Here is a 23,822-nt window from a genome sequence, read left to right on the forward strand (position 1 = left end):
AGGTCATATTGCACTTTTATAGAATGTCCTCTCTTGCTAAAAAATTGTGGGATAAAATTTTTGGCAAATCATGTGAAAACTGAATAATATTTTTTGTCAGCCAAAAATGATCAATAACCGGATGATAAATTTTAATATTACTTATTTAAAAATATTCAGATACATATTTTTTTTTATTTTGAACCAAAAAAAATAAACAACAATTGAACAGTAAATTTTCATTGTCATCATCTCATTATCGTTATAATGCTATCATGAAAATTTTTCAGGGTAGTAATTCTAAAAATGATTAACAATCAGATAATAGAATTGTTGTTTTGTTACAATGTTATCGTAAAAAATTATTTTTCCAGAGCCATAATTCCAAAAATAAATCAACAATTAGATAGTAAAATTTTTAGATTGTCATAATGTTATCCTGAAAATTTTTTTTCTCAACAATTGGATGATAAATTTTAAATAAATGTTATATCAAGTAATAAACAATCTGTTTGTATTATTTATTTAAGTTAATCACATAATCAAAAACATTTTTTTTTATTTTTGAACTAAAAAAAACGAGTAAAATTTTCATTATCATCATCTTATTATAATACTATTATAATAATAAATTTTCTGAGTAGTAGAATTGTTTTATTATAATATTATCATGAAAAATTTTTTTTCTAAAAATAATTAACAATCGGATAATAGAATTGTTTTGTTATAATGTTATTGTAAAAAAATTATTCCCAGAACTGTAATTCTAAAAATGATCAACAATTGGATAAATCAATACCATATCACGTAATAACAATCTGTTCGCATTATTTATTTAAAGTTAATCACTTATTTCAAAAACATTTTTTTATTTTTGAAACAAAAAATAGACAACAATCAAATGGTAAAATTTTCATTATTGTTGTCTTATTATAATGTTCAGTTATCAAAATTTTTCCAGAATTAAAAAATGATCAATGATCGGATAATAGATTTGTTTATTACAATGTAATCGTGAAAAATTTTTTTCCAGAGCCATAATTCCAAAAATGATGATAGTAAATTTTAAATAAATACTTTATCAAGTAATAAGCAATCTGTTCGTATTACTATTTAAAGTTAACCCCATATTTCAGAAACATTTTTTATTTTATTTTTGAACCAAAAAAATAGACAACAATCGAATGGTAAAAGTTTCCATTATTGTCATTTTATTATAATGCTGCCATGAAAATTTTCCAGAGTAATAATTCTAAAAATAATCAACAATCAGATATTTTGTTACAATGTTATCGTAAAAAATTTTCTTCCAGGGATTTTAAATAAATACCTTATCAAGTAATAAACAATCTGTTCGTATTATTTATTTAAAGTTAATCACATATATCAAAAACCTTTTTTTTATTTTTGAAACAAAACAATAAACAACAATCAAATGGTAAAATTTTCATTATTGTTGTCTTATTATTATGATGTTCAGTTATCGTGTAATTTTTCCAGAACTAAAAATGATCAGCAATTAAATAGTAGGATTATTTTATTACAATGTAATCGTAAAAAATTTTTTTTCCCGGAGCCATAATTCCAAAAATGATCAACAATTGGATAATAAATTTTAAATAAACACCTTATCAAGTAATAACAATCTGTTCGCATTATTTATTTAAAGTTAATCACTTATTTCAAAAACATTTTTTTATTTTTGAAACAAAAAATAGACAACAATCAAATGGTAAAATTTTCATTATTGTTGTCTTATTATAATGTTCAGTTATAAAATTTTTCCAGAATTAAAAAATGATCAACGATCGGGACAGTAGATTTGTTTATTACAATGTAATTGTGAAAAAATTTTTTTCCAGAGCCATAATTCCAAAAATGATGATAGTAAATTTTAAATAAATACTTTATCAAGTAATAAACAATCTGTTCGTATTACTATTTAAAGTTAACCGCATATTTCAGAAAATTTTTTTTTTTTATTTTTGAACCAAAAAAAATAGACAACAATCGAATGGTAAAACTTTCATTATTGTCATCTCATTATTATGGTATTCAGTTATCATGAAATATTTTCAGTTAAAAACTAGCTGTAACGGGTATATTAAAATTTTATAATGTTAATTATCGGTTATTATTTATTTATAGTTTGGAATATTTCACAATATTGAAATGGCACAATTTATAAATACAATTATATTTACAATTTATATTACTATATACAATTATAATTACAATTTATTTATATTATTAATAAATACAATTATATTTATGTTCTATATGAATAAATAAAAGATTTCTTTACATATAATATTTTTGTATGATTGTTTTGATAATTATTACGTATTATAACTTATAATGTAGTGAAAGTTTTATGAAATTGTATTGCAAAAAAAAAAAAAAAAAAAATTTGAAAAAAAAATCTGCCTATTATCGCAAAAAAGAAAAATTTCTCGAAAAAAAACCCAAAAAAATCTCTTGTGAATTATTATTATTACTAAAGAGTTAAGATCAATTATTTATTATACGTATTAGTATAAGCCAAACGTCAGTTACCGAAAAGCAAAAAAAATTACTAAAGACAGTATACTGATCTACAACCCATTAGTATTAGCAAACATCGGTCACTGGGAAATTTAAAGAATTTTTATTATACATTAGTAATCAACCTCAGGATCTGCTGATCAAATTGTCTGATCAAATTATTGTCCATAGGTAAAGTGGATCCGCCGATCAAACTATCCGATCTAGCTAACCCTAGCTAACAAAAAATAGGCGCAGAACTGGCGCAGGTAAATCATGCATTTCAGAAATTTAGATTAACCCGTACAAATATCAAATCACCATTTTAACAGGTATTTTTTTAGTATATTAATATTATATTATATTATATGTTATATATAGATAAATGATAAATAGATATAGATGATCAACAATCGGATATTAGAATTGTTTTGTTACAATGTAATCATGAAAAATTTTTTCCCAAAGCCGTAAACAATTAGATAGTAAAATTATCATTTTGTTATGAAAATTTTTTTTTTCAGAATCATAATTCCAAAAATGATCAACAATTGGATGATAAATTTTAAATAAATGCTTTATCAAGTAAAAACAATCTGTTCGTATTATTTCATATTATTTAAAATAATCACATATTTCAGATACTTATTTTTGAACCAAAAAAATAGACAACAATCAAGCAGTAAAATTTTCCATTATTTTCATTTTATTATAATGTTATCACGAAAATTTTTTTTCCAAAGCCATAATTCCAAAAATAATCAATAAATCTACTAATATTGTAAATTAAATTGTATAAACAATAATTAATATGAATTTTTTAAAATTTTAATAGCCAATTAACAACAATAAAAACGGTTGTTTTATTATAATCTATTTTATTTATTCTTCTTTCTTATTAAATTAAAATAAATTGCTATATAAATGGTTTATTATTTTCATTCGATGAGTGATCAGCACAGGTTTTTTATATAAAAATGGCGAGTTGATAGCGTGTTCAAATCAGAATAAAAATCATTTATTCATTTTTTAAACAAACATATTTTTCAAAATGCCTTCTTCTATTACAATTCTATGTCAAATAAAATCTAAAGGGTTAGATGGAGGGTTTGTCACCGGATTAGCACATTATATGTCTGAACCTGGAGTGTTTAAAACTTTCCATTATGGATACTTTAAAAAACAGCTTTCTCCTCTATTCCTACATGATTTGCAAGTCGGTGATCATGGGTTACTATGTGGAAAGTTTGTTTTTAACCGTGGAAATATATATGTAAGTATTAAGAATATTATTTTTTCTTTATACAGCACTACTGCATAATTTTTTTAATGTAAAAAAATTATTATTAATATAGGTGCTAGTCTCTGCAGCGTTTAAAATTCCAACGTCAGAAAATCATGATAATATTAATTTGCCTTATGGTTCCTTTGTTGGGAGAATATACGAAGAAGTGGAACAAAACGGGAGTGATTGCAAATTTGGAGTGAATTTGCTAGAATATAATAATTTTAGTTTTGCAAGTAAAGAAAAAATTAATTTCAGAATACATATTGTGTATGAGGCAGGGCCTACCTCGCGCTTTATTAAGCTCGCATCAAGATTACAAGTTGGAAAGTTGATTTTTATTTCTGGCTTTTTTGATCTTAATGAAAATGAAATTCCCTTCGTTGAAGCAAAAGAAATTGATATATTAAATGAATTTTCTGACAATCCATCACAGACTCAATCAAATAATACTTTACAATCCCCTTTTCACGTACCGCTAAATTTAAAAGCAGTAAAAAATTCCTTCATTCTTCCCAACAAAAAGCAAATAAAACAATTGAAATTATTGATAATGATGATCAAATAGATGATAAGAGTGAAGAAGAATTGCCACATGCTAAATTTAAAAGTAATAAAAAATTACTTCAGTCTCCCCCACAAAAAAAGAATAAAACAATTGAAATTATTGATAATGATGAACAAATAGATAACAAAAGTGAAGAAGAACAAAAATCACCAATCACGTCTGCTTCAAAGATTGAGGCAAAGGATTCATCAATCTCTGAAAAATCAACCAAAAAAAATAGCAAAAGAAAGATGGAATTATCCGATTTATCAATCCAACGCTTAGAGAAAGCAGCCAAAAATACCAAAGTTAAAACAAGATCGCAAAAGCGATATGAAAATCAAAAGGAGGATAATGTTCTAATGGAAGCAGAAGAAAGTACTTGAATAGTAGTTTCGAAAACCTTAATTTGTATATTGTCTATTAGTTTAGAAAATTACAAATTACATAGTAAATTTTGTTATTGAGAAGTTAATTTTTAGCTTTTTTTATATATTATAATCTTATTATTATAATAAATGAGTATTATTTTTTCTTAGCTCTTATAATGATATATAATGCTTAAATAAAATTATAGCTTCTTAAATTATAATTTTTTTTTTAATATCAGTCAATTTACTACATCATACCTGCTAACTAAAAATTTACGTACATTCTTTTTATCATTGACCAAAAATATGTAGTAATACAATATAATAATATATTGTGGGAAAAAATGGATTTTCGCTCTGCTTGACGTTCATTATACCAAGGTTTTATACAATTATCAAGAAATTTGTAAGAATATCAAAAAATTTATACCGTTTAGACTACCTGTATAAATAAACTAACAATTGCACCACGTTTATGTGTTACAAATTCTTTATTGTGATATTCTCCTGCATATATCTTGGTTTAATTGTCAAATACCAAAATTTCACCTGCATATATTATATGAGCGGAGTATTTTTATAGATAATATTGCAAATGTAAAATTAAAAAAAAATACTATAGATGTTGGAAGAACTTTATATTTAATTCATAATTAAAGTTTCGAAATACAGTTAATTGGATAAAATTTAAATACAATCTAAATACTTATGAGAAGTGCTTTTGTATTTACCATCATACTAAACATTATGGTCTTAGATATATTCCAAAATAACCTTTGATATCTATAAATAATCTTGAAGGATAAACTACCATGAATAATAATCACTCCCTTTTTTATGATCAACTAAATGTAACATTTCAAAAGAAGTTCAAACATAAAATTTTAACAACGTTCTTTATCAATGTGAGAGCTAAGCCTCCAAATGAACGCATATATAGATAATTGTGCAATGCAAAGTTCACGTTTTCCAAATTGTAACAACAACTACAACAATTTGGTCGTACTCCCAATTACAAACTAATCCATTTTTTGGGATCGACAATTTTATATTAAAATAACTGTGTCAAATATATAATCATCGACAAAAAATACTATGGCTGCATAGAAAAAAATCGCGTATTCTTTTTATTAGTAATATCTAAAATAAAAAATAACACACATTATACTCTCCTTTGCCCAAGAGTCGCCTAATTAAATTTTAATTTAGTTAATTATAATTGAAAAAATATTAATTCTAATTGAAAAAATACAAATAGGTTCTATTCCAACTTATAATCCTTCTAACAGGTTAATAACATTCTGTGTTTACTCGATATGACATGAATCAGGAGCACAAGCTTTTTCCTTTACTTCCTTTTGCAGTTGAGAGTGATACAATGTTGTAACCCTTCAGTCTGGTCTATATGCACCACTACCATTTAGTGAGACGTATCACCTGCAGGGGTAAATCACGAGAAAATTATACAAAAAAATATTTTCACAAAAGCGAAATGAAAATCTTAGTATTTTAGTAGTAGTTTCAAAAATTTTAATTTGTATATTGTCTATGAGCTTAGAAAATTACAAATTACATAATAAATTTTATTAATTTTCGGCTTTTTTTATTATTATAAATGGCTTAAATAAAATGTTATGTCACACATGACAAACCATGTACTTTTGTACGACAAGAAAAAATAAATAAATAAATCACCAGACAGTGATTTTCAAAAAAAAAAAATTCAAGTTAACCAGTACCTTTATTTTTTCCCAACCGAATGTAAGAATAATGTGAAAAGATCCACAGCAACACGGAGCTACCTTATAAGTGTCAAGAGTATATGTTATGAAGGCTGAGGACTTCTCAATTTCAAGATCGCCAGGCGGAGTTAGTCCAATTTGCGTCTTACGGTAGATCCCCATGTGAAAAGGTATGAAAGTTCCATATTCATGTGTTTTCAAAGATTTCTTGGCATCAAACAATAGACATTAATTATATTATATCTCATTTCCTTCTTTTTCAGTAAGATATAAAGTGTGAGAACATGTAGAAATTCAGCCAACATTCCCCAGACTTTTGTACTGTATGCGTCAAAAGTTGGGGCATACATGTGAGCAGCGAAGTACTTTATCACTATAGTCTCGTATTTAGAAAAGAAAGATGTCTTCCACCAAAGCGGAAACCACTGCTGACAGGCTGTAAGAATGGAAACTGAAAAGTTTTTATTTTGCAGATAAATTAATAAACTAAAAAGTCAAGAACTTGACAACAACTTTTTACAAAACTTTGTAATGAAAAAATAACCGATAATAAAAAATTCATAATGACATTAAACTTGAAGACTATATTAAAAAGCCAAGTGAGTATGATTACATTATAGCTGTATTTTATTAAACGCTATTCTTATAGTCTTACTTTATAAAATCAAGGTGATTTTCTCACGACCTTTGTTAGATTTCGACTTACAAATTTTCTGTTTACAAAAAATAACTGCGACTTCAGCATAGATCATATAACTTATCGATTCGTTGATAATCATTTTTTGAAGCTTTTTTTAACGATTTTTTAAATAAAAAAAATTATTTATCTTCAGTTTTTTTAAACCGAATAATTTTTAAAAAGAAACCTTTTTAACCGAATGATTTTTTTTTAAAAAAACTATTTTTATTGGTTTTTTAATTTTAAAAAAATATATATATTTTTTCGCCTGGACTCAAATTTCGGCTTGAAATTCTGGAATGGTAAGTTGAAAAGGTGAATTCGTGTTTTTTTTATTATGGACATGTTACCAACGATCTTTTTCTTTTTTTTTTCTTTAGTTGGACTTGGATTTTGGTCTGAAACTCTGGAACGGGCAGATTCTCAACTTTTTGGACGCGAAATTCGATGAAAACATTCCAAGCCTCTGGATAAATGAAAACTTTGGCGCAACGAACTGTTTCTAACAGTTCAATTTTTCTTTTGTAAACGGGTTTTGTTATTCGAGTATTAGACGTCTCAACTTTAGCACTTAGATTGGATTTCCTTTTAGGTAATTTACCACAATTCTAAATTCTTAGGGAATTTGAAATTTGCTTTATTCAGAATTTATTTTTAATGAACTGTTAGTACTAACAGAAAGTTCTTTTTACTTTTTCTTTCGTAAGTGATTCTTTAAGTCACTCGAATGCAGATACAGATAGGTAAAGTATTTTTTTATTTTAAATTAATTCTTTCAGCTATATATTTACTAACATCTTATCTTCTTTTATTAGATGGCCAGGAGAGCATTGGTCGGAAAGCTATTATCTTTTCATTTTTAAACGGCTTATTCCCAGTCTAGACGCGTCTGATTTAGGTGAGCTATGTTTTTTCTTTGTTATTTGTTTTAACAAAACTAACAAAATATTTCTAATGCTTTAATTTTTTTTTAGGCAATTTTTTTAAATATTTATAATCATGGATTTTAGTGAGGATAAGATTTTTATGAATTGTCTCTCTAACGAAACGTTTATTAATACTTCTTTTGTAGCTTTTGTTATGGATATAGGGTTTTGGTAGATGTTTAAGTCATTTTTTATTGTTTTTTTTTACTTTTAACAAAACAAAATATTTGATAATATTTCATTCTTCTACTCTTGTAGTTTAACATCTGGTTGAACGTCAAGTTACGATAAGTAGTCCATTTTTCTTAATTTACATTTCTTATCTTTAAAGAAACAAAATATATATTATCTTTTCCTTTGTTTTTTTTTCTTTTGTAATTGTGGATTTAAGACAGCTTTGGCGGTAAGTTTTTCTTATTCTTTTTTCTTTTTTTGATTTTAATGAATTTAATGAAATATTTAATTAATGCTTTATATAGGAAACCGGCTTCGATTTCAAAATGGTAAGTTATCAAAATCTTTAAACTTCATTAAAAAAACCATATTAATTTTTTTCTTATTTTTTTTTTACAGTGATCCGGACTTTGCCGAATCAAAAAAATCAAGTCAAAAAAGATGATATATTCTTAAAAAGGATATCACGTTAAGAATAATTTATGGGCATTTTTTCATAACAAATAAAAATATAACATACTTTAATTTTTTTGTATACCGTGTATTATTAGAATAGCTTAATAATAAATAATAAAGAAAATTTTTTAACAATCTTAGATAATCATATGATTAGCTTATACATGGTGAGATAATCTTACCACACTACTGTAATGCTTATGTTACTTTAGATGTATGCATTGTTTATATTAATCTTAAAGATTTACAGTAACTGCTGATCTCCATCTGTCCCGTCCCTCGGATGCTATCCTGTATTACCAAAACAACCGAATTTTCAAAAATATTAATAAATTTATAACTACCATAAAACACCTCGCTTTAAGCCATATTATGTATTTTGATTAAAATGATACTAAAAAAGGTAGTCAAAAAAAACATATATCAATAAAAAATTAAATTAAAATTAATCCGTCATCCATGAGTCAACTGCAAAAGATCTGCAGAAAATGGTTGCGTCAAATAAAAAAATAAAAAATTATGTATTTTAAGAAATTTTTTTTTTTTTTATCTCTAAAAAAAATTATCTTAAAAAATAAACTTTTGGGGTAAATACTATATATTATGTTAATGTTGAATGAATACATATAAAAAGCATTATTTAAAGAATGAAAATCAGATATCAGAAAAAATTAAAAAATTACTAGTGATTGATATAAAATCACGAATTAATAACCAAAAAAAAAAGTTACTACCATTAAATATTTAACCTTGTAAAATTGGCAAAATTTAATATTGTTTTTACTTAGCCAAGAAATAAAAAATTAATTTGTTAATCAAAAAAGAAATAGTATATGCTATCGCTAAGAACGCCAAAATTGAACCTAGATAAAAAATACATTTTTCTACTACTAAATAGTATTGGTAAGATCTACCAATCAATTGTGGTAAATTCAAAGTCTTTTCTGGATCTTCATTCTAACCATAAGCAGAAAAAAAAAGATAAATTACGCATATAAATAAAAAAAATATTAGTACTCAGCCCAATTTTTTAATAATTTTTTTTTATTAATAATAAAATATAATATGAATAATTTTGTGAATTGTAAATTGTAAATTATTATACTTAATGCCATATGTTCTAGAATTTACAATTTCCCTATAATTTGCAAATTATAATTGGTAAGTTACTATATTTGCAAATTCTAGAACACAAATATTAAATAAATTTTTGGTCAAATCGGGTCAGATCGTAAATAATCTCGGGTTAATCCGACTAGATTTTCAAAACTTCTAGATCTCTTTTTTAATATGATTTTTTGATGTGATTGTTCTGTATGATGGCCAGGCCATCCAGGCGAAAGTATAAAAAAATCCCATCCATACCAGAGTTTGAAAAGATAAAAATAAAAATATTTTTAATAAATATTTGAAATTTAAAATGGCATTTCGATTTATAAATTACTCTCTTGACGATTTTGATATTGAACAAGATAGTAATGAAAATAATTCATTTTGGAACAGTGCAGAACTTCTTCGCTATCAAAATTTAAATCACTCAAGAGTACCAAATATTAATTATCAAACACCCTTTCAATCAACTTTTCTATATTGGAGACCATCCAAAGAGTTATTATCACTACAAAATCAGTTCAATGAAAAGATTTTAATACAATTTCCATCGGTACCATGTTCATTCTGTTCAATGCTTATGCTTCCATTAAATGTTAAATGGATTGATAAAGAAAATATAACTTATCCTTTAACAACAGTATTTCCTGATGAAGAACCAGTTGAACATATAAATGATTCTTCTAAAATTGCAGTTTGTTCTACTTGCAAAAATTTAAGATTACGCCGATCACCACCCAATATTGTTGAAACTCCATCTGAAATTGAAAATGTACCAATCTATTATAGACGTTGGCTTTCCCCAATATTTTTAAGTTGCTCTTTGGGTAGAATTCCAAATTCTAATTCATATACAAATTATAGGACTCTTTCAGGAAAATTTAATTTTTCAAAAAATACTCGTGCATTATTTTTATATTCTGGAATGATGGGCGCTATCCTAGAAAATAATTCAAACCAAAATTGGTACCATGAATCATTAAATGATGCTGCAATTTGGCTTAAAAATAATAATCCTTTTTTTAAACCATATACACATATTATTCTTAATACTGATAGAAATGGCTCAAGAGTAGTTTTTCCAACAGCAAGAATTTCTGATACTCAAAATTTAATTTCTCCCAATAATTCTATAAGACGCCCTGAATTAATAATGCCCCCTTATGACTTTAATCCTGAAATTCATAATGAAGATTTTCATTATAATAAATTAATGGCAGGCTTTATTACCAATCCAGACGAAAAAGAACTTCCAATTTCTTATAATGATAAGCATTTAGAAGCTCTTTTATTTCCAGATCTGTTTCCAACAGGATCAGGCTTTTATAATGATAATGAAAATAGAGAAAAATATGTTGATAGTTATCAAAAATATATCAAACGTTGCTTATTGTCACCAGATCCTAGATTTCGTCTGCATCCATATTGGCCACATTGGTCATATATGAATTTAGAAAAAATACGCAACCATCAAAATCGCACCAGAATGCTAAGACAAAAAAATGCAAATCAACAAAATTGTTTAACTGCTGCAGATTTAATTTCTACAAGTGTATATAATAATAGACCAATAATCAATGAAAATATTACAACAACATTGCCATCCTATATAAGAACAGGTAATACTTATTTTAAAGAAAAGGAATTTCAAGTACAAACAATAGTTGATGCATTTCAATTGCCACAGATATTCTATACTACTACAATGAATGAAAATGGTTGGGAACATCTTAAAACTGTACTTTCTTTGACTGATAACAGAGATACAAATCCTACAAATGGACCATTACATACATATTTACACTATCATCATCGATTAGAATCAATAAAAAACAAATTATGGAAAAATCCAAAGCTTTCAAATTGGGGTAAATGGATTCATTATTGGGAAAGAGATGAATTTCAAAACCGTGGTGCTATCCATACACATGGAGTAGCATGGCTAGAAAAACCAATTGAAGAACTAATTAACTTAAATATAATTAGAGCAGATGTTCCAAATCCAGAATATGAACCTGAATTATATGAACTTGTAATGAAATATCAAATTCATCATTGCCGACCTGAAATGTGCAATGGACCTTGTGTACCAGGTGAAAGATGTTCCAAAGGATTTCCTCAACCATTATCAGAAACAACTCATGTTTTACCTAATGCATATTATTACACTTATAAAAGAACCAAACCTGAAGACCAATGGGTAATTCCTTACCATGCACCAACTTTATTGCTATGGCAAGCACATTGTTGTTTCATGTATGTTACTTCAAAATATTTTGCTCATTATATTACCAAATATATTACAAAAGCTGAACCTATAGGAGCATTTGATTTAGAAGAACATAATGCTTATCGTCAGCATATAATAGCTCGAAGAATTTCTTCATTAGAAGTTATGGTATTATTACTTGGCTATAAGCTCTGTCGATCTTCAATAGCTGTTGAATATTTACCTTCAGCACCACCTTTTTCCAGATCAAAATCAATTAAACCTGTTCATATGATATTAGATGATAATGAAAATCCCTATTGGGATGATGCAATAGACAAATATCTTAAAAGACCTCAAGATGTTATTTTTGATGAAATAACATATCCAAAATATCATCAGCAATATAAAATAGGTTCTAAATTACCCAATTCAAACAGGCCATATTGGATAGATCTTAATGGAAGATATGTAGTAAAAAGACAAAAGGAAATATTAGTGCGTTTTCATTACACTACAATTGAATCTGGTGAAGAATTTTTTTATCAACAATTGCTACTACAATTTTCTTTTCGTAATGAAGCAGAATTATTGAATAATTATACTACATATAAAGAACATTTTCAATCAAAATTTCCCCAAGAATATCAGGAATTAATAAGTGATATAAAGCAAAAGTCAATTGTTAGATACAATTTAGTAATTGAAAATTATCAACAATTAATTCAACAGATTACTGTAAATCTCAATACAGATTTGAAAATCCTAATTAGTCAACAATTGGATTCATTAATTAATCCAGCTCCTTATTTACCAAGTTATTCATCAATAACAAGTACAAATGATCAATATTTCAATTATAATATATTAGTTACAAGTTGGGGACCTATTCACCAAAAAAAGCATCCCTGCTATTTTTTAACAGGACCAGCAGGAACTGGAAAATCCTATATGTTAAAACTTATTACAGATTATCTAACTAATAATCATAAGAACTATTTGCTTATGGCTCCAACAGGTGTTGCAGCCCAAAATATAAATGGCAAAACCATTCACTCTGAATTACAAATAAGACCAAGTTCAGGCAATTATATGTCATTAGCTATGGAAAATGCTGAAAATAGAACTAGGTTAAAAAAAATTCATGCTATTATAATTGATGAAATCTCTATGGTATCTCCATATTTATTAGATTTTATTAACAAAATGTTTTGTGAACTACATAATTGTACATTGCCATTTGGTGGAATAATGGTATTATTAGTTGGAGATTTGGCACAATTACCTCCTATCAATGCACCATTTGTATTTAAATCAGTATCATGGGAATTTTTTATGCCTTTATTCCTTCATACACCAAAACGACAATCAGAAGATATAGATTACTTTGAAACTTTACAAGAAATACGTTTTAATCAAATTACAAATGAAACACGGGAAAAATTAAAAAGTAAAGTAATAGCTCCTTCAGATACTAAATCTCCTTTAGAAACAACTCATATAATGGGATATCGCTCTATGGCTGATAGGATTAATGAAATAGCTATGTCTTACTTACCAATTGATGAATCATATGATTTATCATTTACTTCATTTGCACAAGATAAACTTGATAATGAATCTTGGGATATTAAAAAATGTAACAAACATTTCAGAAAATACACTAATCTTCCAGATACAATTCAAATTCAAAAAGGAGCACGTGTAATGTTTCTCAATAATACCCTATATGAAAATGGAATTTGCAATGGTTCAATTGGCATTATAATGGAAATTCAAAATGAAGAACTTATTGATGTAGCATTTCCAACCAAAACTGGAATATCCTATATAACTGTTAAAAAAACAACTGATAGATTCAATTACAATGGAAAACCAGCTTCAAGACATCAATTTCCTATTCAGAATGCTTTTGCTTTAACAGTACATAAAACTCAAGGGCTAACCCTACCAGATGTTACAGTAGCATTAGACTCACAAATGTTTGCAGCTGGGCAAGCATATGTTGCAATTAGTCGTGCCAAAACTTGGGATTCTTTAACTTTAACTGCTCTTGATTATGACTCAATAAAAACAGATGAAAAGGTCATCATGGAATATAGTCGTCTGCAAGAAAAGTATGATAGATTAATCACATCTTTTGGGTTTTAACTATTTAACAATATCTTAAACTTCATTTTTTGTAATGCATGATTTTATCACTTTAATAACAATAAATTTTAACATTTAAGTAAGATTTGTCAAATTATAATGATTTAATTTAAATAAAACTGCTTAAAGCTCCCTGTTATGTTTAATGTTAACTTGTTTATAATTAGAATCAGCTGATGATCAGCTGATGATCAGTTGATCACAGGCACAGCACAAGAATAAATACAGTAAAAATTTCTTAGACTACTCAAGACAAAGAATTTATAAAATTTAATAAAATATTATGAAACACTGATTTTACCTACAGTATTTGTTAATTGAATTTGAGAAATTTATGGTTTGAATAATAATCTTTTATAAAGCGTAATTCAATTATCATTACATACATTACATATCGATAATGAAGATTCATTTTGAATTAAAATTATTTTATCGTTAGATAAAACAATATTAAATATCATGTGGCAATTTGGCAAGTGATTGTAGAAAACAAATGGCCATAAAGTTTATATTAATTTTTTAATTTCTATACAATGAAATAACCTAAAAAAAATGCAGGCAAATTTTCGGAAGTCATTATTTTATTTTATTTATTTTTTTACTTTGCATAATTTGAACAATATTTAGACATTTTAAAATAGATATTTGTAAAATAATAAAAACATTAATTTAATATGATTCTTTATTACCCCAGGTAAAATATTTTTTTAATTTAATATGTTTCAGAATTTCATCTTTTTCTTTGCAAGTAAAGAAGAACGATAATATAAAATAGTTATATGAGCACAAATTATTTTGCATAAGAATCGTTATTATAAAATCATAATATTAACGATACTGAATATAAAATCATTATTTATATCGTTATATTTAAGATAAATCGTCACTTAAGGCAACAAATTGTCAATTAACTTAATTTACATGAATTTTTTTTTTTCTCATTTTTAATATAAAATCTTTTATTATTATATTCATGATCTCACGAATCACGATTTAATTAAAGAATTACGATGACAAACTTTTTTAATTAGGGAGGGATGCAATTGTTTAATTGTTTTATAAATAGCTAACATGTTTCATTGGTAGGACAATAAAAAACTAGCCAAAATATTCGAAACGAAGAAAATAAAATCAGCAAAATAAATTATTTTAAGGATCACTATTGCGTTTGTTTAATATTAAAAAAAATTTGCCAATTTTATGATTTGTGAAGAATTGGGAAATCTTATTTTTTTTTTTAAAAAAAAAACTTTATTGCTTATATAATAATAAATTTTATTTCTTATAATAAAAAAATGTATAATCTATAATCTATAATAAAAACTATATGCATAAATGAGTGATAATAATACGAATGAAAAAATACATAATTAATAATAAAAATAAAAATAAAAATAAAAATATGACTAATTGGATTGATTTAATTCATACGGTTTATAGGAGAATTTCTTTTAGCATCTTCCTTGGAGAAGATGTAAAATCTTATATTAGAAAGACAAATTATCAAATAAAATATTAACAAATCCATACATTCTTGAAATATCTTATTTGTCGTGTTTTGGTCGTATGGGATATTCTTTTGTTTGAACCTTTTTATTTTTTCCTTTAGGTCGTTATCTTTATGATTTTTTGGTGTTGCGACTGTTGTGATTGTTGTGACTGTTGCGTCTTGATGATTAGTATCACTATCTGCAATTTTAACATTTTCTTCCTCTTTTTCGTTATCTTTTCTTTGATTTCTTATTTTAATATCTTCTAATAACTTGTCTATTTGACATATTGCTTTATTGATCCGCTCCCCAGTTGAAATATTTTCACCTCTATCTTTATTATCATTATTTATTTTAATTTCAATTTGTCGAGGACTTATTTCTTTATAAATGTAAATGTGTGTACCAGTTCCTTTTTCAATGGGTTTTAGGTTACGTCCTTTACGACCAATTAATTTACCGATTTCAACATGGTCTGGAATTTCAAAAATGGTCAAAACAGTTGAGTATCTGATGGAATTTTGCATTTCCTTTGCCATTTTTTATAAAGAATTTAAAGATGATATATTATAGTATTATTTTTTTTTATTAAAAAAAAAGAGGAAGAAAAATATGATTTTTTTAACAGAACAAAAAAGGGGAGTATTTATAATTTAGCAATTATCGCAAATTATAAGCAAAAAACACATCGCAAATTGCAAACAAAACACATTCCATTATTATAAAACCAACAAAAGTTTTATATTATTTTAACAAAACCATTTTTTTTTTAATTAACAAAGACGATGGTTTTGATGACGATCCATGAAAAAAATGATTTTCTCAATAAATGGAAAACTCTATTTTTAAACCATGTTTATCATGTTTTTATCATAAAAGGTAATTGTTCTCTTTTAAGCATGAAAAAAAACATGACAAGGATTTTCGTGTGATGATGTGATTGATAGTCAAGACTATCACAAAAAAGGGATAACCGGATACTTTTGTCAAGTGATGTGCCCTTGGAAGATTGGAAGCGCCTTTTGAAGCACCTTTGGAAAGATTGGAAGCATAATTTTCTAATAAAGCCATTTGGATTGGAAGCTTCTAGTTTCAACCAAATTATTGTACTATTGGAAGTACAAATGTACATCACTGCTTTTGTCCAAATCAAATCACCGGACTTGTGCCACAAATTATCTCAATTAACAAATGTTTTTGTTATCAGTTATTATTATCCCTATTTCGTACTGCGTTATTCAACTATCGACTATCGACTATTTTATAAAAAAAAAATAATTAAAATTTTCAATATGTAATTTCTTTAGTTATAGGTAAATGAATTATTAACAAATGTATTCAGTTCAGTTATATATATATTTATAATATAGTCTTTATGCTTTATGAAAAAAAAAATGCGACTGCTGGTAAATAGAAATAATTATTATGATTAAAAAAATAAATTAAAATTAAAATTCCCATTTATTTAAAATCATTTTTCTTTTTTACTAACATGAACTTTTTTTATTAATTTATTTTCTTTGGTATTTCCAAAACAAAACAGTATTTAAACATTTAAACCCTTTTAAATTATGATTAATGATTTAAATATTTTTTTTTTTGTTTGTAATAATTTCATAAATTTCACGCTCAAAAATACTTCAGGGTTAGAATTCATAATAAAATTAAAATAATAATTACCCGTATGAATTATTATTATCATTATAATCAATAGTGTTTTTTAGTTCTAAAATATTTTTAAATATAAAAAGTCTACCCATGTAAACTGTAGCAATAATAAAGTATTAGTAAATTTTACACTTATATTTTCTTCATTTCTAAATAATTCATATATAATAATATTCATATTAATCTCGGTACGTAATAAAATTCGACACGTTTGCGACCTTCAAATACTATATGGATTGAACGTTTATCGTATGTTTTGTATTAAGGATGCAGTGCTAACAAATAACAAATCTTTTTAGACATAATAAGTAATTAAGTATATTACTTCACAATAATTAAAAATATTTGGATAATAAAGAGCGTCACTATTTCGTTAAAGTCACGTGATTTTACGTTATAAGAATTTCCAAAATATTAACTACGCAATATGAACCAATTTTATCTTGTTAAATTGCTTTGAATAAAAATTATCTAGAAATTGTTATTAAAAGTTTAGTCAAAAATAGAATTCATTATTTTTTTTTTTAATTCTAAAGTGTCATTGTTGAGAGAATTATAGGACTATAGGAATTATAGTAACAACATGTACGAAATCCAGTTACAAGTTTAGTGCAAAATAAAGTTAAAATCAATGCAAGTTACTTTCTAATTTAAAGAAAAATTAATTAAGTCAAAAAAATTTTATAAGATACCGTAAACAAAAAAGTGAAAAAATTCCTTTTTTGAAAAAGACAAAAACATATTGATTAATTACTATCAATAATTCATTATAAAAAATCATATGTTCAATATGTTTCAATTATAGTCAACGCAGTAAGAATTTCCTTTTTTGATAACAAAACATTTATTAAATTAATGAGGTAATGTATGACACAAGACCCGATGATCCGGACAAAAGTATCCGGCCATACCCTTTTTGTGATAGTCTTCACTCATCATCATCACATGAAAATCCTTTTCAAATATTTTTTGTTTTTCATGATTAAAAAGAGTTCATAATAAAATCTTGGCTTTACAAAATTTATTTAAAAATAGTTTTACTCGTTATTGTGAAAATCATTTAATTTTTTTTTTTGTTAATAAAAAACGATGGTTTTGTTGGTTTTGTTTGAAGAAAAAAAATAGTAACAAAAAACTTTTTGTTGATTTTATGTTAATAAAATGTTTTTGTTTGTATTTTGAGATAACTATGTTAATAAAATGTCTTTGTTTATATTTTGAGATATTTGCTAAAATATAAATACTCCCCTCTTTTGAGTTCGTATTTTTCAAAAAAAAAAAAATATTCTTCTAATAATAATAATAATAAAGAATAATCAATCATCTCTAAATTCTTCATCAAAATGGCAAAACAAATGCAAAATTCCATCAGAAATTCAATCGTTTCGACTACTATTAAAATTTCCAAAGATATTGAAGTTGGCAGATTAATTGGTCGTAAAGGACGTAACCTAAAACCCATTGCTGAAAAGACTGGTACACATATACACATAATTGAAAATACAAATCCAATAGAAATTAAAATTGAAATAATTAAAGATAGAATTGGAAATAGTTCTCCTTGGGAGAGGATTGATGAAGCAAAATTTCAATTAAATAAATTACTAGAAGATATCGAGACAAAAAGTCAAAGAAAAGATATGGAAAAAGAGGAAAAAAATGTTAGAATTTCAGATAATGGTAACCATCAACACGCAACACCAAGAAATCATAAAGATAACGATTCGAAGGAAAAAAGAAAAAGATTTAACCGAAAAATGTCGCATACGACCAAAACACGACAAGTAAGATATTTCAAAAACATTTGAATTTATTAATATTTATTTGATAATTTTTTTTTAATATATAATATTCTTCATCTTTCCCATATTTAGTCACGAAATAAGGAAAATGTCAAAAGAAATGCTTAATTCTTTTTTTTTCCCTTTTAATTTTTATTATCAATTATCAATTATGCATTTTTTTTTTCATTTTATTATCATTCAATTACGCATTATTTTTATCATTTATTTTATTCTTTATTATCAATTATGCATTTTTTAGTTATAGAAATAAATATCCTTATGTAACCTTTTTTTTTAAAAAAAATAAAGGAATTCATAGCCAAAATATATTAGTATCAAAAATCAAAATCAATTAATCACTCTCAATTCTCACTGAGAGAAAATGTTTCATCATAACGAAATTCAATCTCGTCATTAGTTAGTTAAAACTGCTCTTTATAAAACTCCTTTCTTTGGAAGTTTTAGAAGTAATATCATATTTTTTTCATTTCGAGTATTTTTTTACGTTAAAAAAATCGTTTACTAGGATGTATGTGTTATAATGAGGTATAACCTATAGCAGAGATGATGGTAATGGCTATACATTTACTGATTAATTTCGTCAAGTTTTTTTGTTATACTAACGTTCAAACCACTGCAAAATTTTTTCCTGTGATCCCTTGCATAAATAATCTAGCGAGGGGTACATTAAAAGTGTAGCTAAATGCAAAATTACTAACTATGACTCTTATTATTTATGATTATTCCTGCGCTGAGCTATTTTTTTTTATATTCGATTCCGATTTATCATTGCTAGATTTCCGTTCTGGACGTTAATACATGAAGTTACTAGATTATTCTTTAAGCGTAGCATAACGGATGATCCTTTAAGCGTAGCAATGATCTTCTGAACGTGTAACTAATGATTAGCTTCTAGATGATCCTTTAAATGTTACAATGATTAGTTTTTTTATTTTAAACATTTACGTCAAATAATGTCTAAAATTAAATTTATCATGCCAATAAAATAATATTATTAAATTTCAAAATACAAATTCACTTACTATTTTAGAGATTAATTATTACTTTTTTTTAAAAAAAATAATAATCGTAAAAATTGATAATGTTACACAAAACGTAATTCGAAGATCGTTCCATTTTTTGTCAAGTCGGAATTTCTTTTTTGTTGTACCAATATGGTAATTCATGAATCATGAGGTCCCGTCGTTCTTTCGGAAACTGATATCCGACATATTTGAATATCTTTAAACAATGACATTACAATAACATTTAATACGTAATTGAAAAATTAAAACAAATACAAAATAAATAAATAAATAATAATAATATACTTTTGCTTTTGTTAAAAAGAAAAGATGATTTTCATTATAAATATACCCTTCGTTACTTTTTATTTTACATAGTTGGATAAAAAAAAAAAAAATTTAAATTTCTTTTCACTTTCTTTACAAAATGTCAAAACAAATTCAAAAATCATCAATTTTGATCCCTCAAAATATTGAGATCGGTAAATTAATTGGTCGTGAAGGACGTAACCTAAAACCCATTTCAGAAAAAACTGGTACCCATATTTATATTGATACAAAATCAAATCCTGCACAAATTAAAATTTATATTAATAAGAAAAAAGAAAATCCTCCATTTGAAAATAGAATTAATGATGCAAGAAATCAATTAAATAATTTGATGAAAAATATTTGTCAATATAAAACTCATTCTTTTAAACATAATGAACAAGTCAAGTATAGATTTTCAACAGTTAAAGAAAAAGAGAAAACGGAAACTTCATTGATAACAGCAAATATAATTAATGAAGATTTACCAGAAAAATTTTCACAAGCCATTTTTAAAGAGAGACGTAATAAAGATATGATTAAAAAATTACCAATTTCCGATGATCGAATGTGTTGGTATGGAGCTAATTGTAAAAAAAATTTTTGTAGATTTAAACATCCACAATATATTATAGATCATCACTTAATATTAAAATATAAGAAAGAAATTGAAACAAAAAAACATAAAAGAGATTTTAAAAAGGAATCTAGAATTTTTTTACATAAATATAGAAATAGAGAATTATTAAAAAAATTTTTAAAGGTATGATATTTATAATATATATTCATTTTTGGGATTATTTTATATAATATTTCAATTTTTAAATTTTTTTAATTAAGGAAAATGTGAATTTACAATATAATAAGTTATATCTATTAAGCATTTAATTAAAATTATTAATAGAATTTTTTTTATTTTATTTTATATTCTTAATGGAATAAACAATAAATTTATACATCAAATACGTACTTTTTTTGCAGTGACTCCTATAGATATATTTTGTAATATTTATAATTATTATTATTCGATCACACATTAAATTTTCTATTCTTAGGCCGGGCAAAAAAAATTTTTAGATTCTCGTGACATAAAATTTTAAAAATGACCCGGCCGGCCGATGTAAAATTTTTTCATATGTAAAATTTTTTTACGCACATTGGCCAAAAACTTAAAATCACGTGATAAAAATTTTTTACTATAAAAAAAAAAAAATCCCATTTCTCGAAAAACTGACCCGGCCGGGTCACGAGAATCTAAATTTTTTTTTTTTGCCCGGCCTTAAATTCTTATATATATATCATCCCTAACGTTCCCAAGAAAAAAAGCACTTGACACATGACCATGTAAAAATCATCACTTCTGTCAGTGTTTTCAATGTTTAAATTTATCGGGTAAAAACTTATTCATCACTATTATTTGTCACCGCACTGTTCACGTGACAGTGCATAATTCCGCATAATGCCGGCCACCAAGTACTTTTTTTATTGGGGTTCATGAATATAAATAAAGCCGAAATTTAATTGGCCAAATGTCACATGTATTGTAGATGATATCCTCATTTATCCATTTATTCTTTCTGGCCGCTCCGTTTTGTGGGCGCGGTTTCTATTCATGCATGATGCCAATTCTACTGTAAACTGTATAAATAAATTTCACGTGATCATATAAATCACGCCCACATCAGGGGTGCATTCTTCTGATGATGGTGTTACGATAACATGTAGTGTATGTCTGTAGTGTAAAGAAAAGGAGAACTCTTTCCGACGATCGTAAAATACCAAAAATTCACAGAAGAAATTTTCGTTAAAACACATATTTCTTTATAGACAAGTACCACTTTTTTCACCAGTTTTGGCCTCTACGTTCTTTTCGGAACATTATCATATGAGTTTTAATATCGGAAAAAAATTTTCAAAAAAATTCCTTAAAAATATAGAAAAATCTCATCGTTTGGTGACTAACGAAGAAGACATATACTTTACATATTCTTCACCAAATACAGTTAAAAATATGTCTAACAGTAAACCCAACAATAACACTGTTACCAATATCGATAAAGTATCTACGGACTGCCCTATAGAAGAAGTAATAGCTACCTCTTCAACTCACGACCTTTCTCACAGCGAAATTGAACTCACATCACGTGACTCAATAAAAAATGATACTCACATGCAAACACCAATCAATGATAACTTGACTAATATGGAAGAAGATCCCTCAGAACCTAACCCAGATAAAGGAAAATCACCGGAATCACAAACAGCCACACAAACAAACTTGCCAAATGCGATTCCAATGACCGTGCTAACTGATATTTTTACACAAACATCACAAGCTTCTAACAAAGCACACAAAGGATTTATTCCCAGAGATAGTTTTAAACCTGAACTCTCTAACAATGAAATCATTAACTTACTAAAAACGGCATTTATCTGTGACAGTAACGCCTTTAAATTTGAATCTAATACAACTTCCACATACAAATATTTCACTATATACTTTAGAACACGTGACTCGCTTAACTACTACATAGAAAAGAGTCCCGACAACCTTAAACAAGTTAAAATATACGAATTAACCAATGAAGCTATCAACACATTACTGGATAAAAAATTCGCTGATTTGGACTCAGCTGTCATAAAAATCATGGACATACCTTATAATTACGACACAACAATGCTTATCAAACACCTCGCTATTAAAACCGGCAGCAACATCATAGACCAAAAAGAGCTCAAAAAGCCGCTGAGAAAATTACCTAACCGCAACAATCGCGGACGCCCAATTTTCATCAAACCTGCATACAAACAACTAATCGTACGCTTCGATAAACAATCTGCCTATGACTATTTCATGAAAGAAAACTATTGGAGCCTAGAAATAGAAAATTTCGTAGTAAGAATTTTACCAGGCAATCAAAACGATCCTGAATTTCAAAAACGTACCAGTAAATATTTTAAAATTACTGGACTACCACTTAACACCACTGCTACGGATCTTGATCCACTTATCAAACACATTTATGGACGTACTTGTACGTTTACACAAACTACTCGATACTCAACCATGAAAAATGCCTACATATACGTTTCACCAGAGAATTATCCTGATAACGCAACGGGAGGCGCGTCATCACAATTTGCTAACCACACCATCTTCATCATCCCAGGGCACATATCAGCCAAAACATGCAACACTTGTGGATCACCGTTACACATTTCTCAAAACTGTGACGATAAGAACTTCAAAACAACAAGTGACAACCGTAAACGTCGTCGGGCTGGTAGTGTGTCTTGCTACGCTCACCCCACCTCGGCCTCGCGGCCTCGCAGTACCTACATCTCCCCTCCGTGGGGTAGGGAATCCCCTATATCTGTCACCATCTGTCATTAA

General features: G+C 26.3%; 7 protein-coding genes across 8 annotated transcripts; 6 read left to right on the plus strand and 1 right to left on the minus strand.

The window, feature by feature from the left end:
- The first annotated feature begins 3,508 nt into the window (after window positions 1–3,508).
- OCT59_015634 (uncharacterized protein) lies at window positions 3,509–4,915 on the plus strand. Its single transcript, XM_066140157.1, has 2 exons — window positions 3,509–3,775; window positions 3,858–4,915. Exons 1-2 carry the CDS (start codon window positions 3,554–3,556, stop codon window positions 4,353–4,355), a joined length of 720 nt encoding a protein of 239 aa, XP_066002965.1. The 5' UTR covers window positions 3,509–3,553; the 3' UTR covers window positions 4,356–4,915.
- Window positions 4,916–7,425: 2,510 nt separating this feature from the next.
- On the plus strand, window positions 7,426–8,782 carry OCT59_015635 (uncharacterized protein; the record flags this gene model as incomplete). Of its 2 annotated transcripts, XM_066140159.1 has the most annotated exons (10): window positions 7,426–7,428; window positions 7,507–7,624; window positions 7,809–7,869; window positions 7,942–8,024; window positions 8,199–8,223; window positions 8,311–8,321; window positions 8,444–8,455; window positions 8,532–8,555; window positions 8,626–8,694; window positions 8,778–8,782. In XM_066140159.1, the coding sequence occupies 10 exons, from the start codon at window positions 7,426–7,428 to the stop codon at window positions 8,780–8,782; spliced, it is 411 nt and encodes a 136-aa protein (XP_066002967.1). The 2 variants fall into 2 exon arrangements, with proteins under 2 accessions (XP_066002967.1, XP_066002966.1); XM_066140158.1 differs by lacking the exons at window positions 8,199–8,223; window positions 8,311–8,321; window positions 8,444–8,455; ... (1 more) ...; window positions 8,626–8,694; window positions 8,778–8,782 and adding an exon at window positions 8,101–8,123.
- A 1,320-nt stretch (window positions 8,783–10,102) lies between these two features.
- OCT59_015636 (uncharacterized protein) lies at window positions 10,103–10,677 on the plus strand (the record flags this gene model as incomplete). Its single annotated transcript, XM_066140160.1, has 2 exons — window positions 10,103–10,564; window positions 10,657–10,677. 2 exons carry the CDS (start codon window positions 10,103–10,105, stop codon window positions 10,675–10,677), a joined length of 483 nt encoding a protein of 160 aa, XP_066002968.1.
- Window positions 10,678–15,572: 4,895 nt separating this feature from the next.
- On the minus strand, window positions 15,573–16,181 carry OCT59_015637 (uncharacterized protein; the record flags this gene model as incomplete). Its single annotated transcript, XM_025322611.2, has 1 exon — window positions 15,573–16,181. One exon carries the CDS (start codon window positions 16,179–16,181, stop codon window positions 15,573–15,575), a length of 609 nt encoding a protein of 202 aa, XP_025165867.2.
- Window positions 16,182–18,653: 2,472 nt separating this feature from the next.
- OCT59_015638 (uncharacterized protein) lies at window positions 18,654–19,220 on the plus strand (the record flags this gene model as incomplete). Its single annotated transcript, XM_025332886.2, has 2 exons — window positions 18,654–19,094; window positions 19,185–19,220. 2 exons carry the CDS (start codon window positions 18,654–18,656, stop codon window positions 19,218–19,220), a joined length of 477 nt encoding a protein of 158 aa, XP_025165868.1.
- A 1,326-nt stretch (window positions 19,221–20,546) lies between these two features.
- On the plus strand, window positions 20,547–21,197 carry OCT59_015639 (uncharacterized protein; the record flags this gene model as incomplete). The annotated part of the gene is made up of 1 exon (XM_025330934.2): window positions 20,547–21,197. The coding sequence occupies one exon, from the start codon at window positions 20,547–20,549 to the stop codon at window positions 21,195–21,197; it is 651 nt and encodes a 216-aa protein (XP_025165869.2).
- A 1,242-nt stretch (window positions 21,198–22,439) lies between these two features.
- On the plus strand, window positions 22,440–23,822 carry OCT59_015640 (uncharacterized protein; the record flags this gene model as incomplete). The annotated part of the gene is made up of 1 exon (XM_025328605.2): window positions 22,440–23,822. The coding sequence occupies one exon, from the start codon at window positions 22,440–22,442 to the stop codon at window positions 23,820–23,822; it is 1,383 nt and encodes a 460-aa protein (XP_025165870.2).

The sequence above is a fragment of the Rhizophagus irregularis genome, chromosome 23, assembly GCF_026210795.1.
Source record: "Rhizophagus irregularis chromosome 23, complete sequence".
NCBI lineage: Eukaryota > Fungi > Glomeromycota > Glomeromycetes > Glomerales > Glomeraceae > Rhizophagus > Rhizophagus irregularis.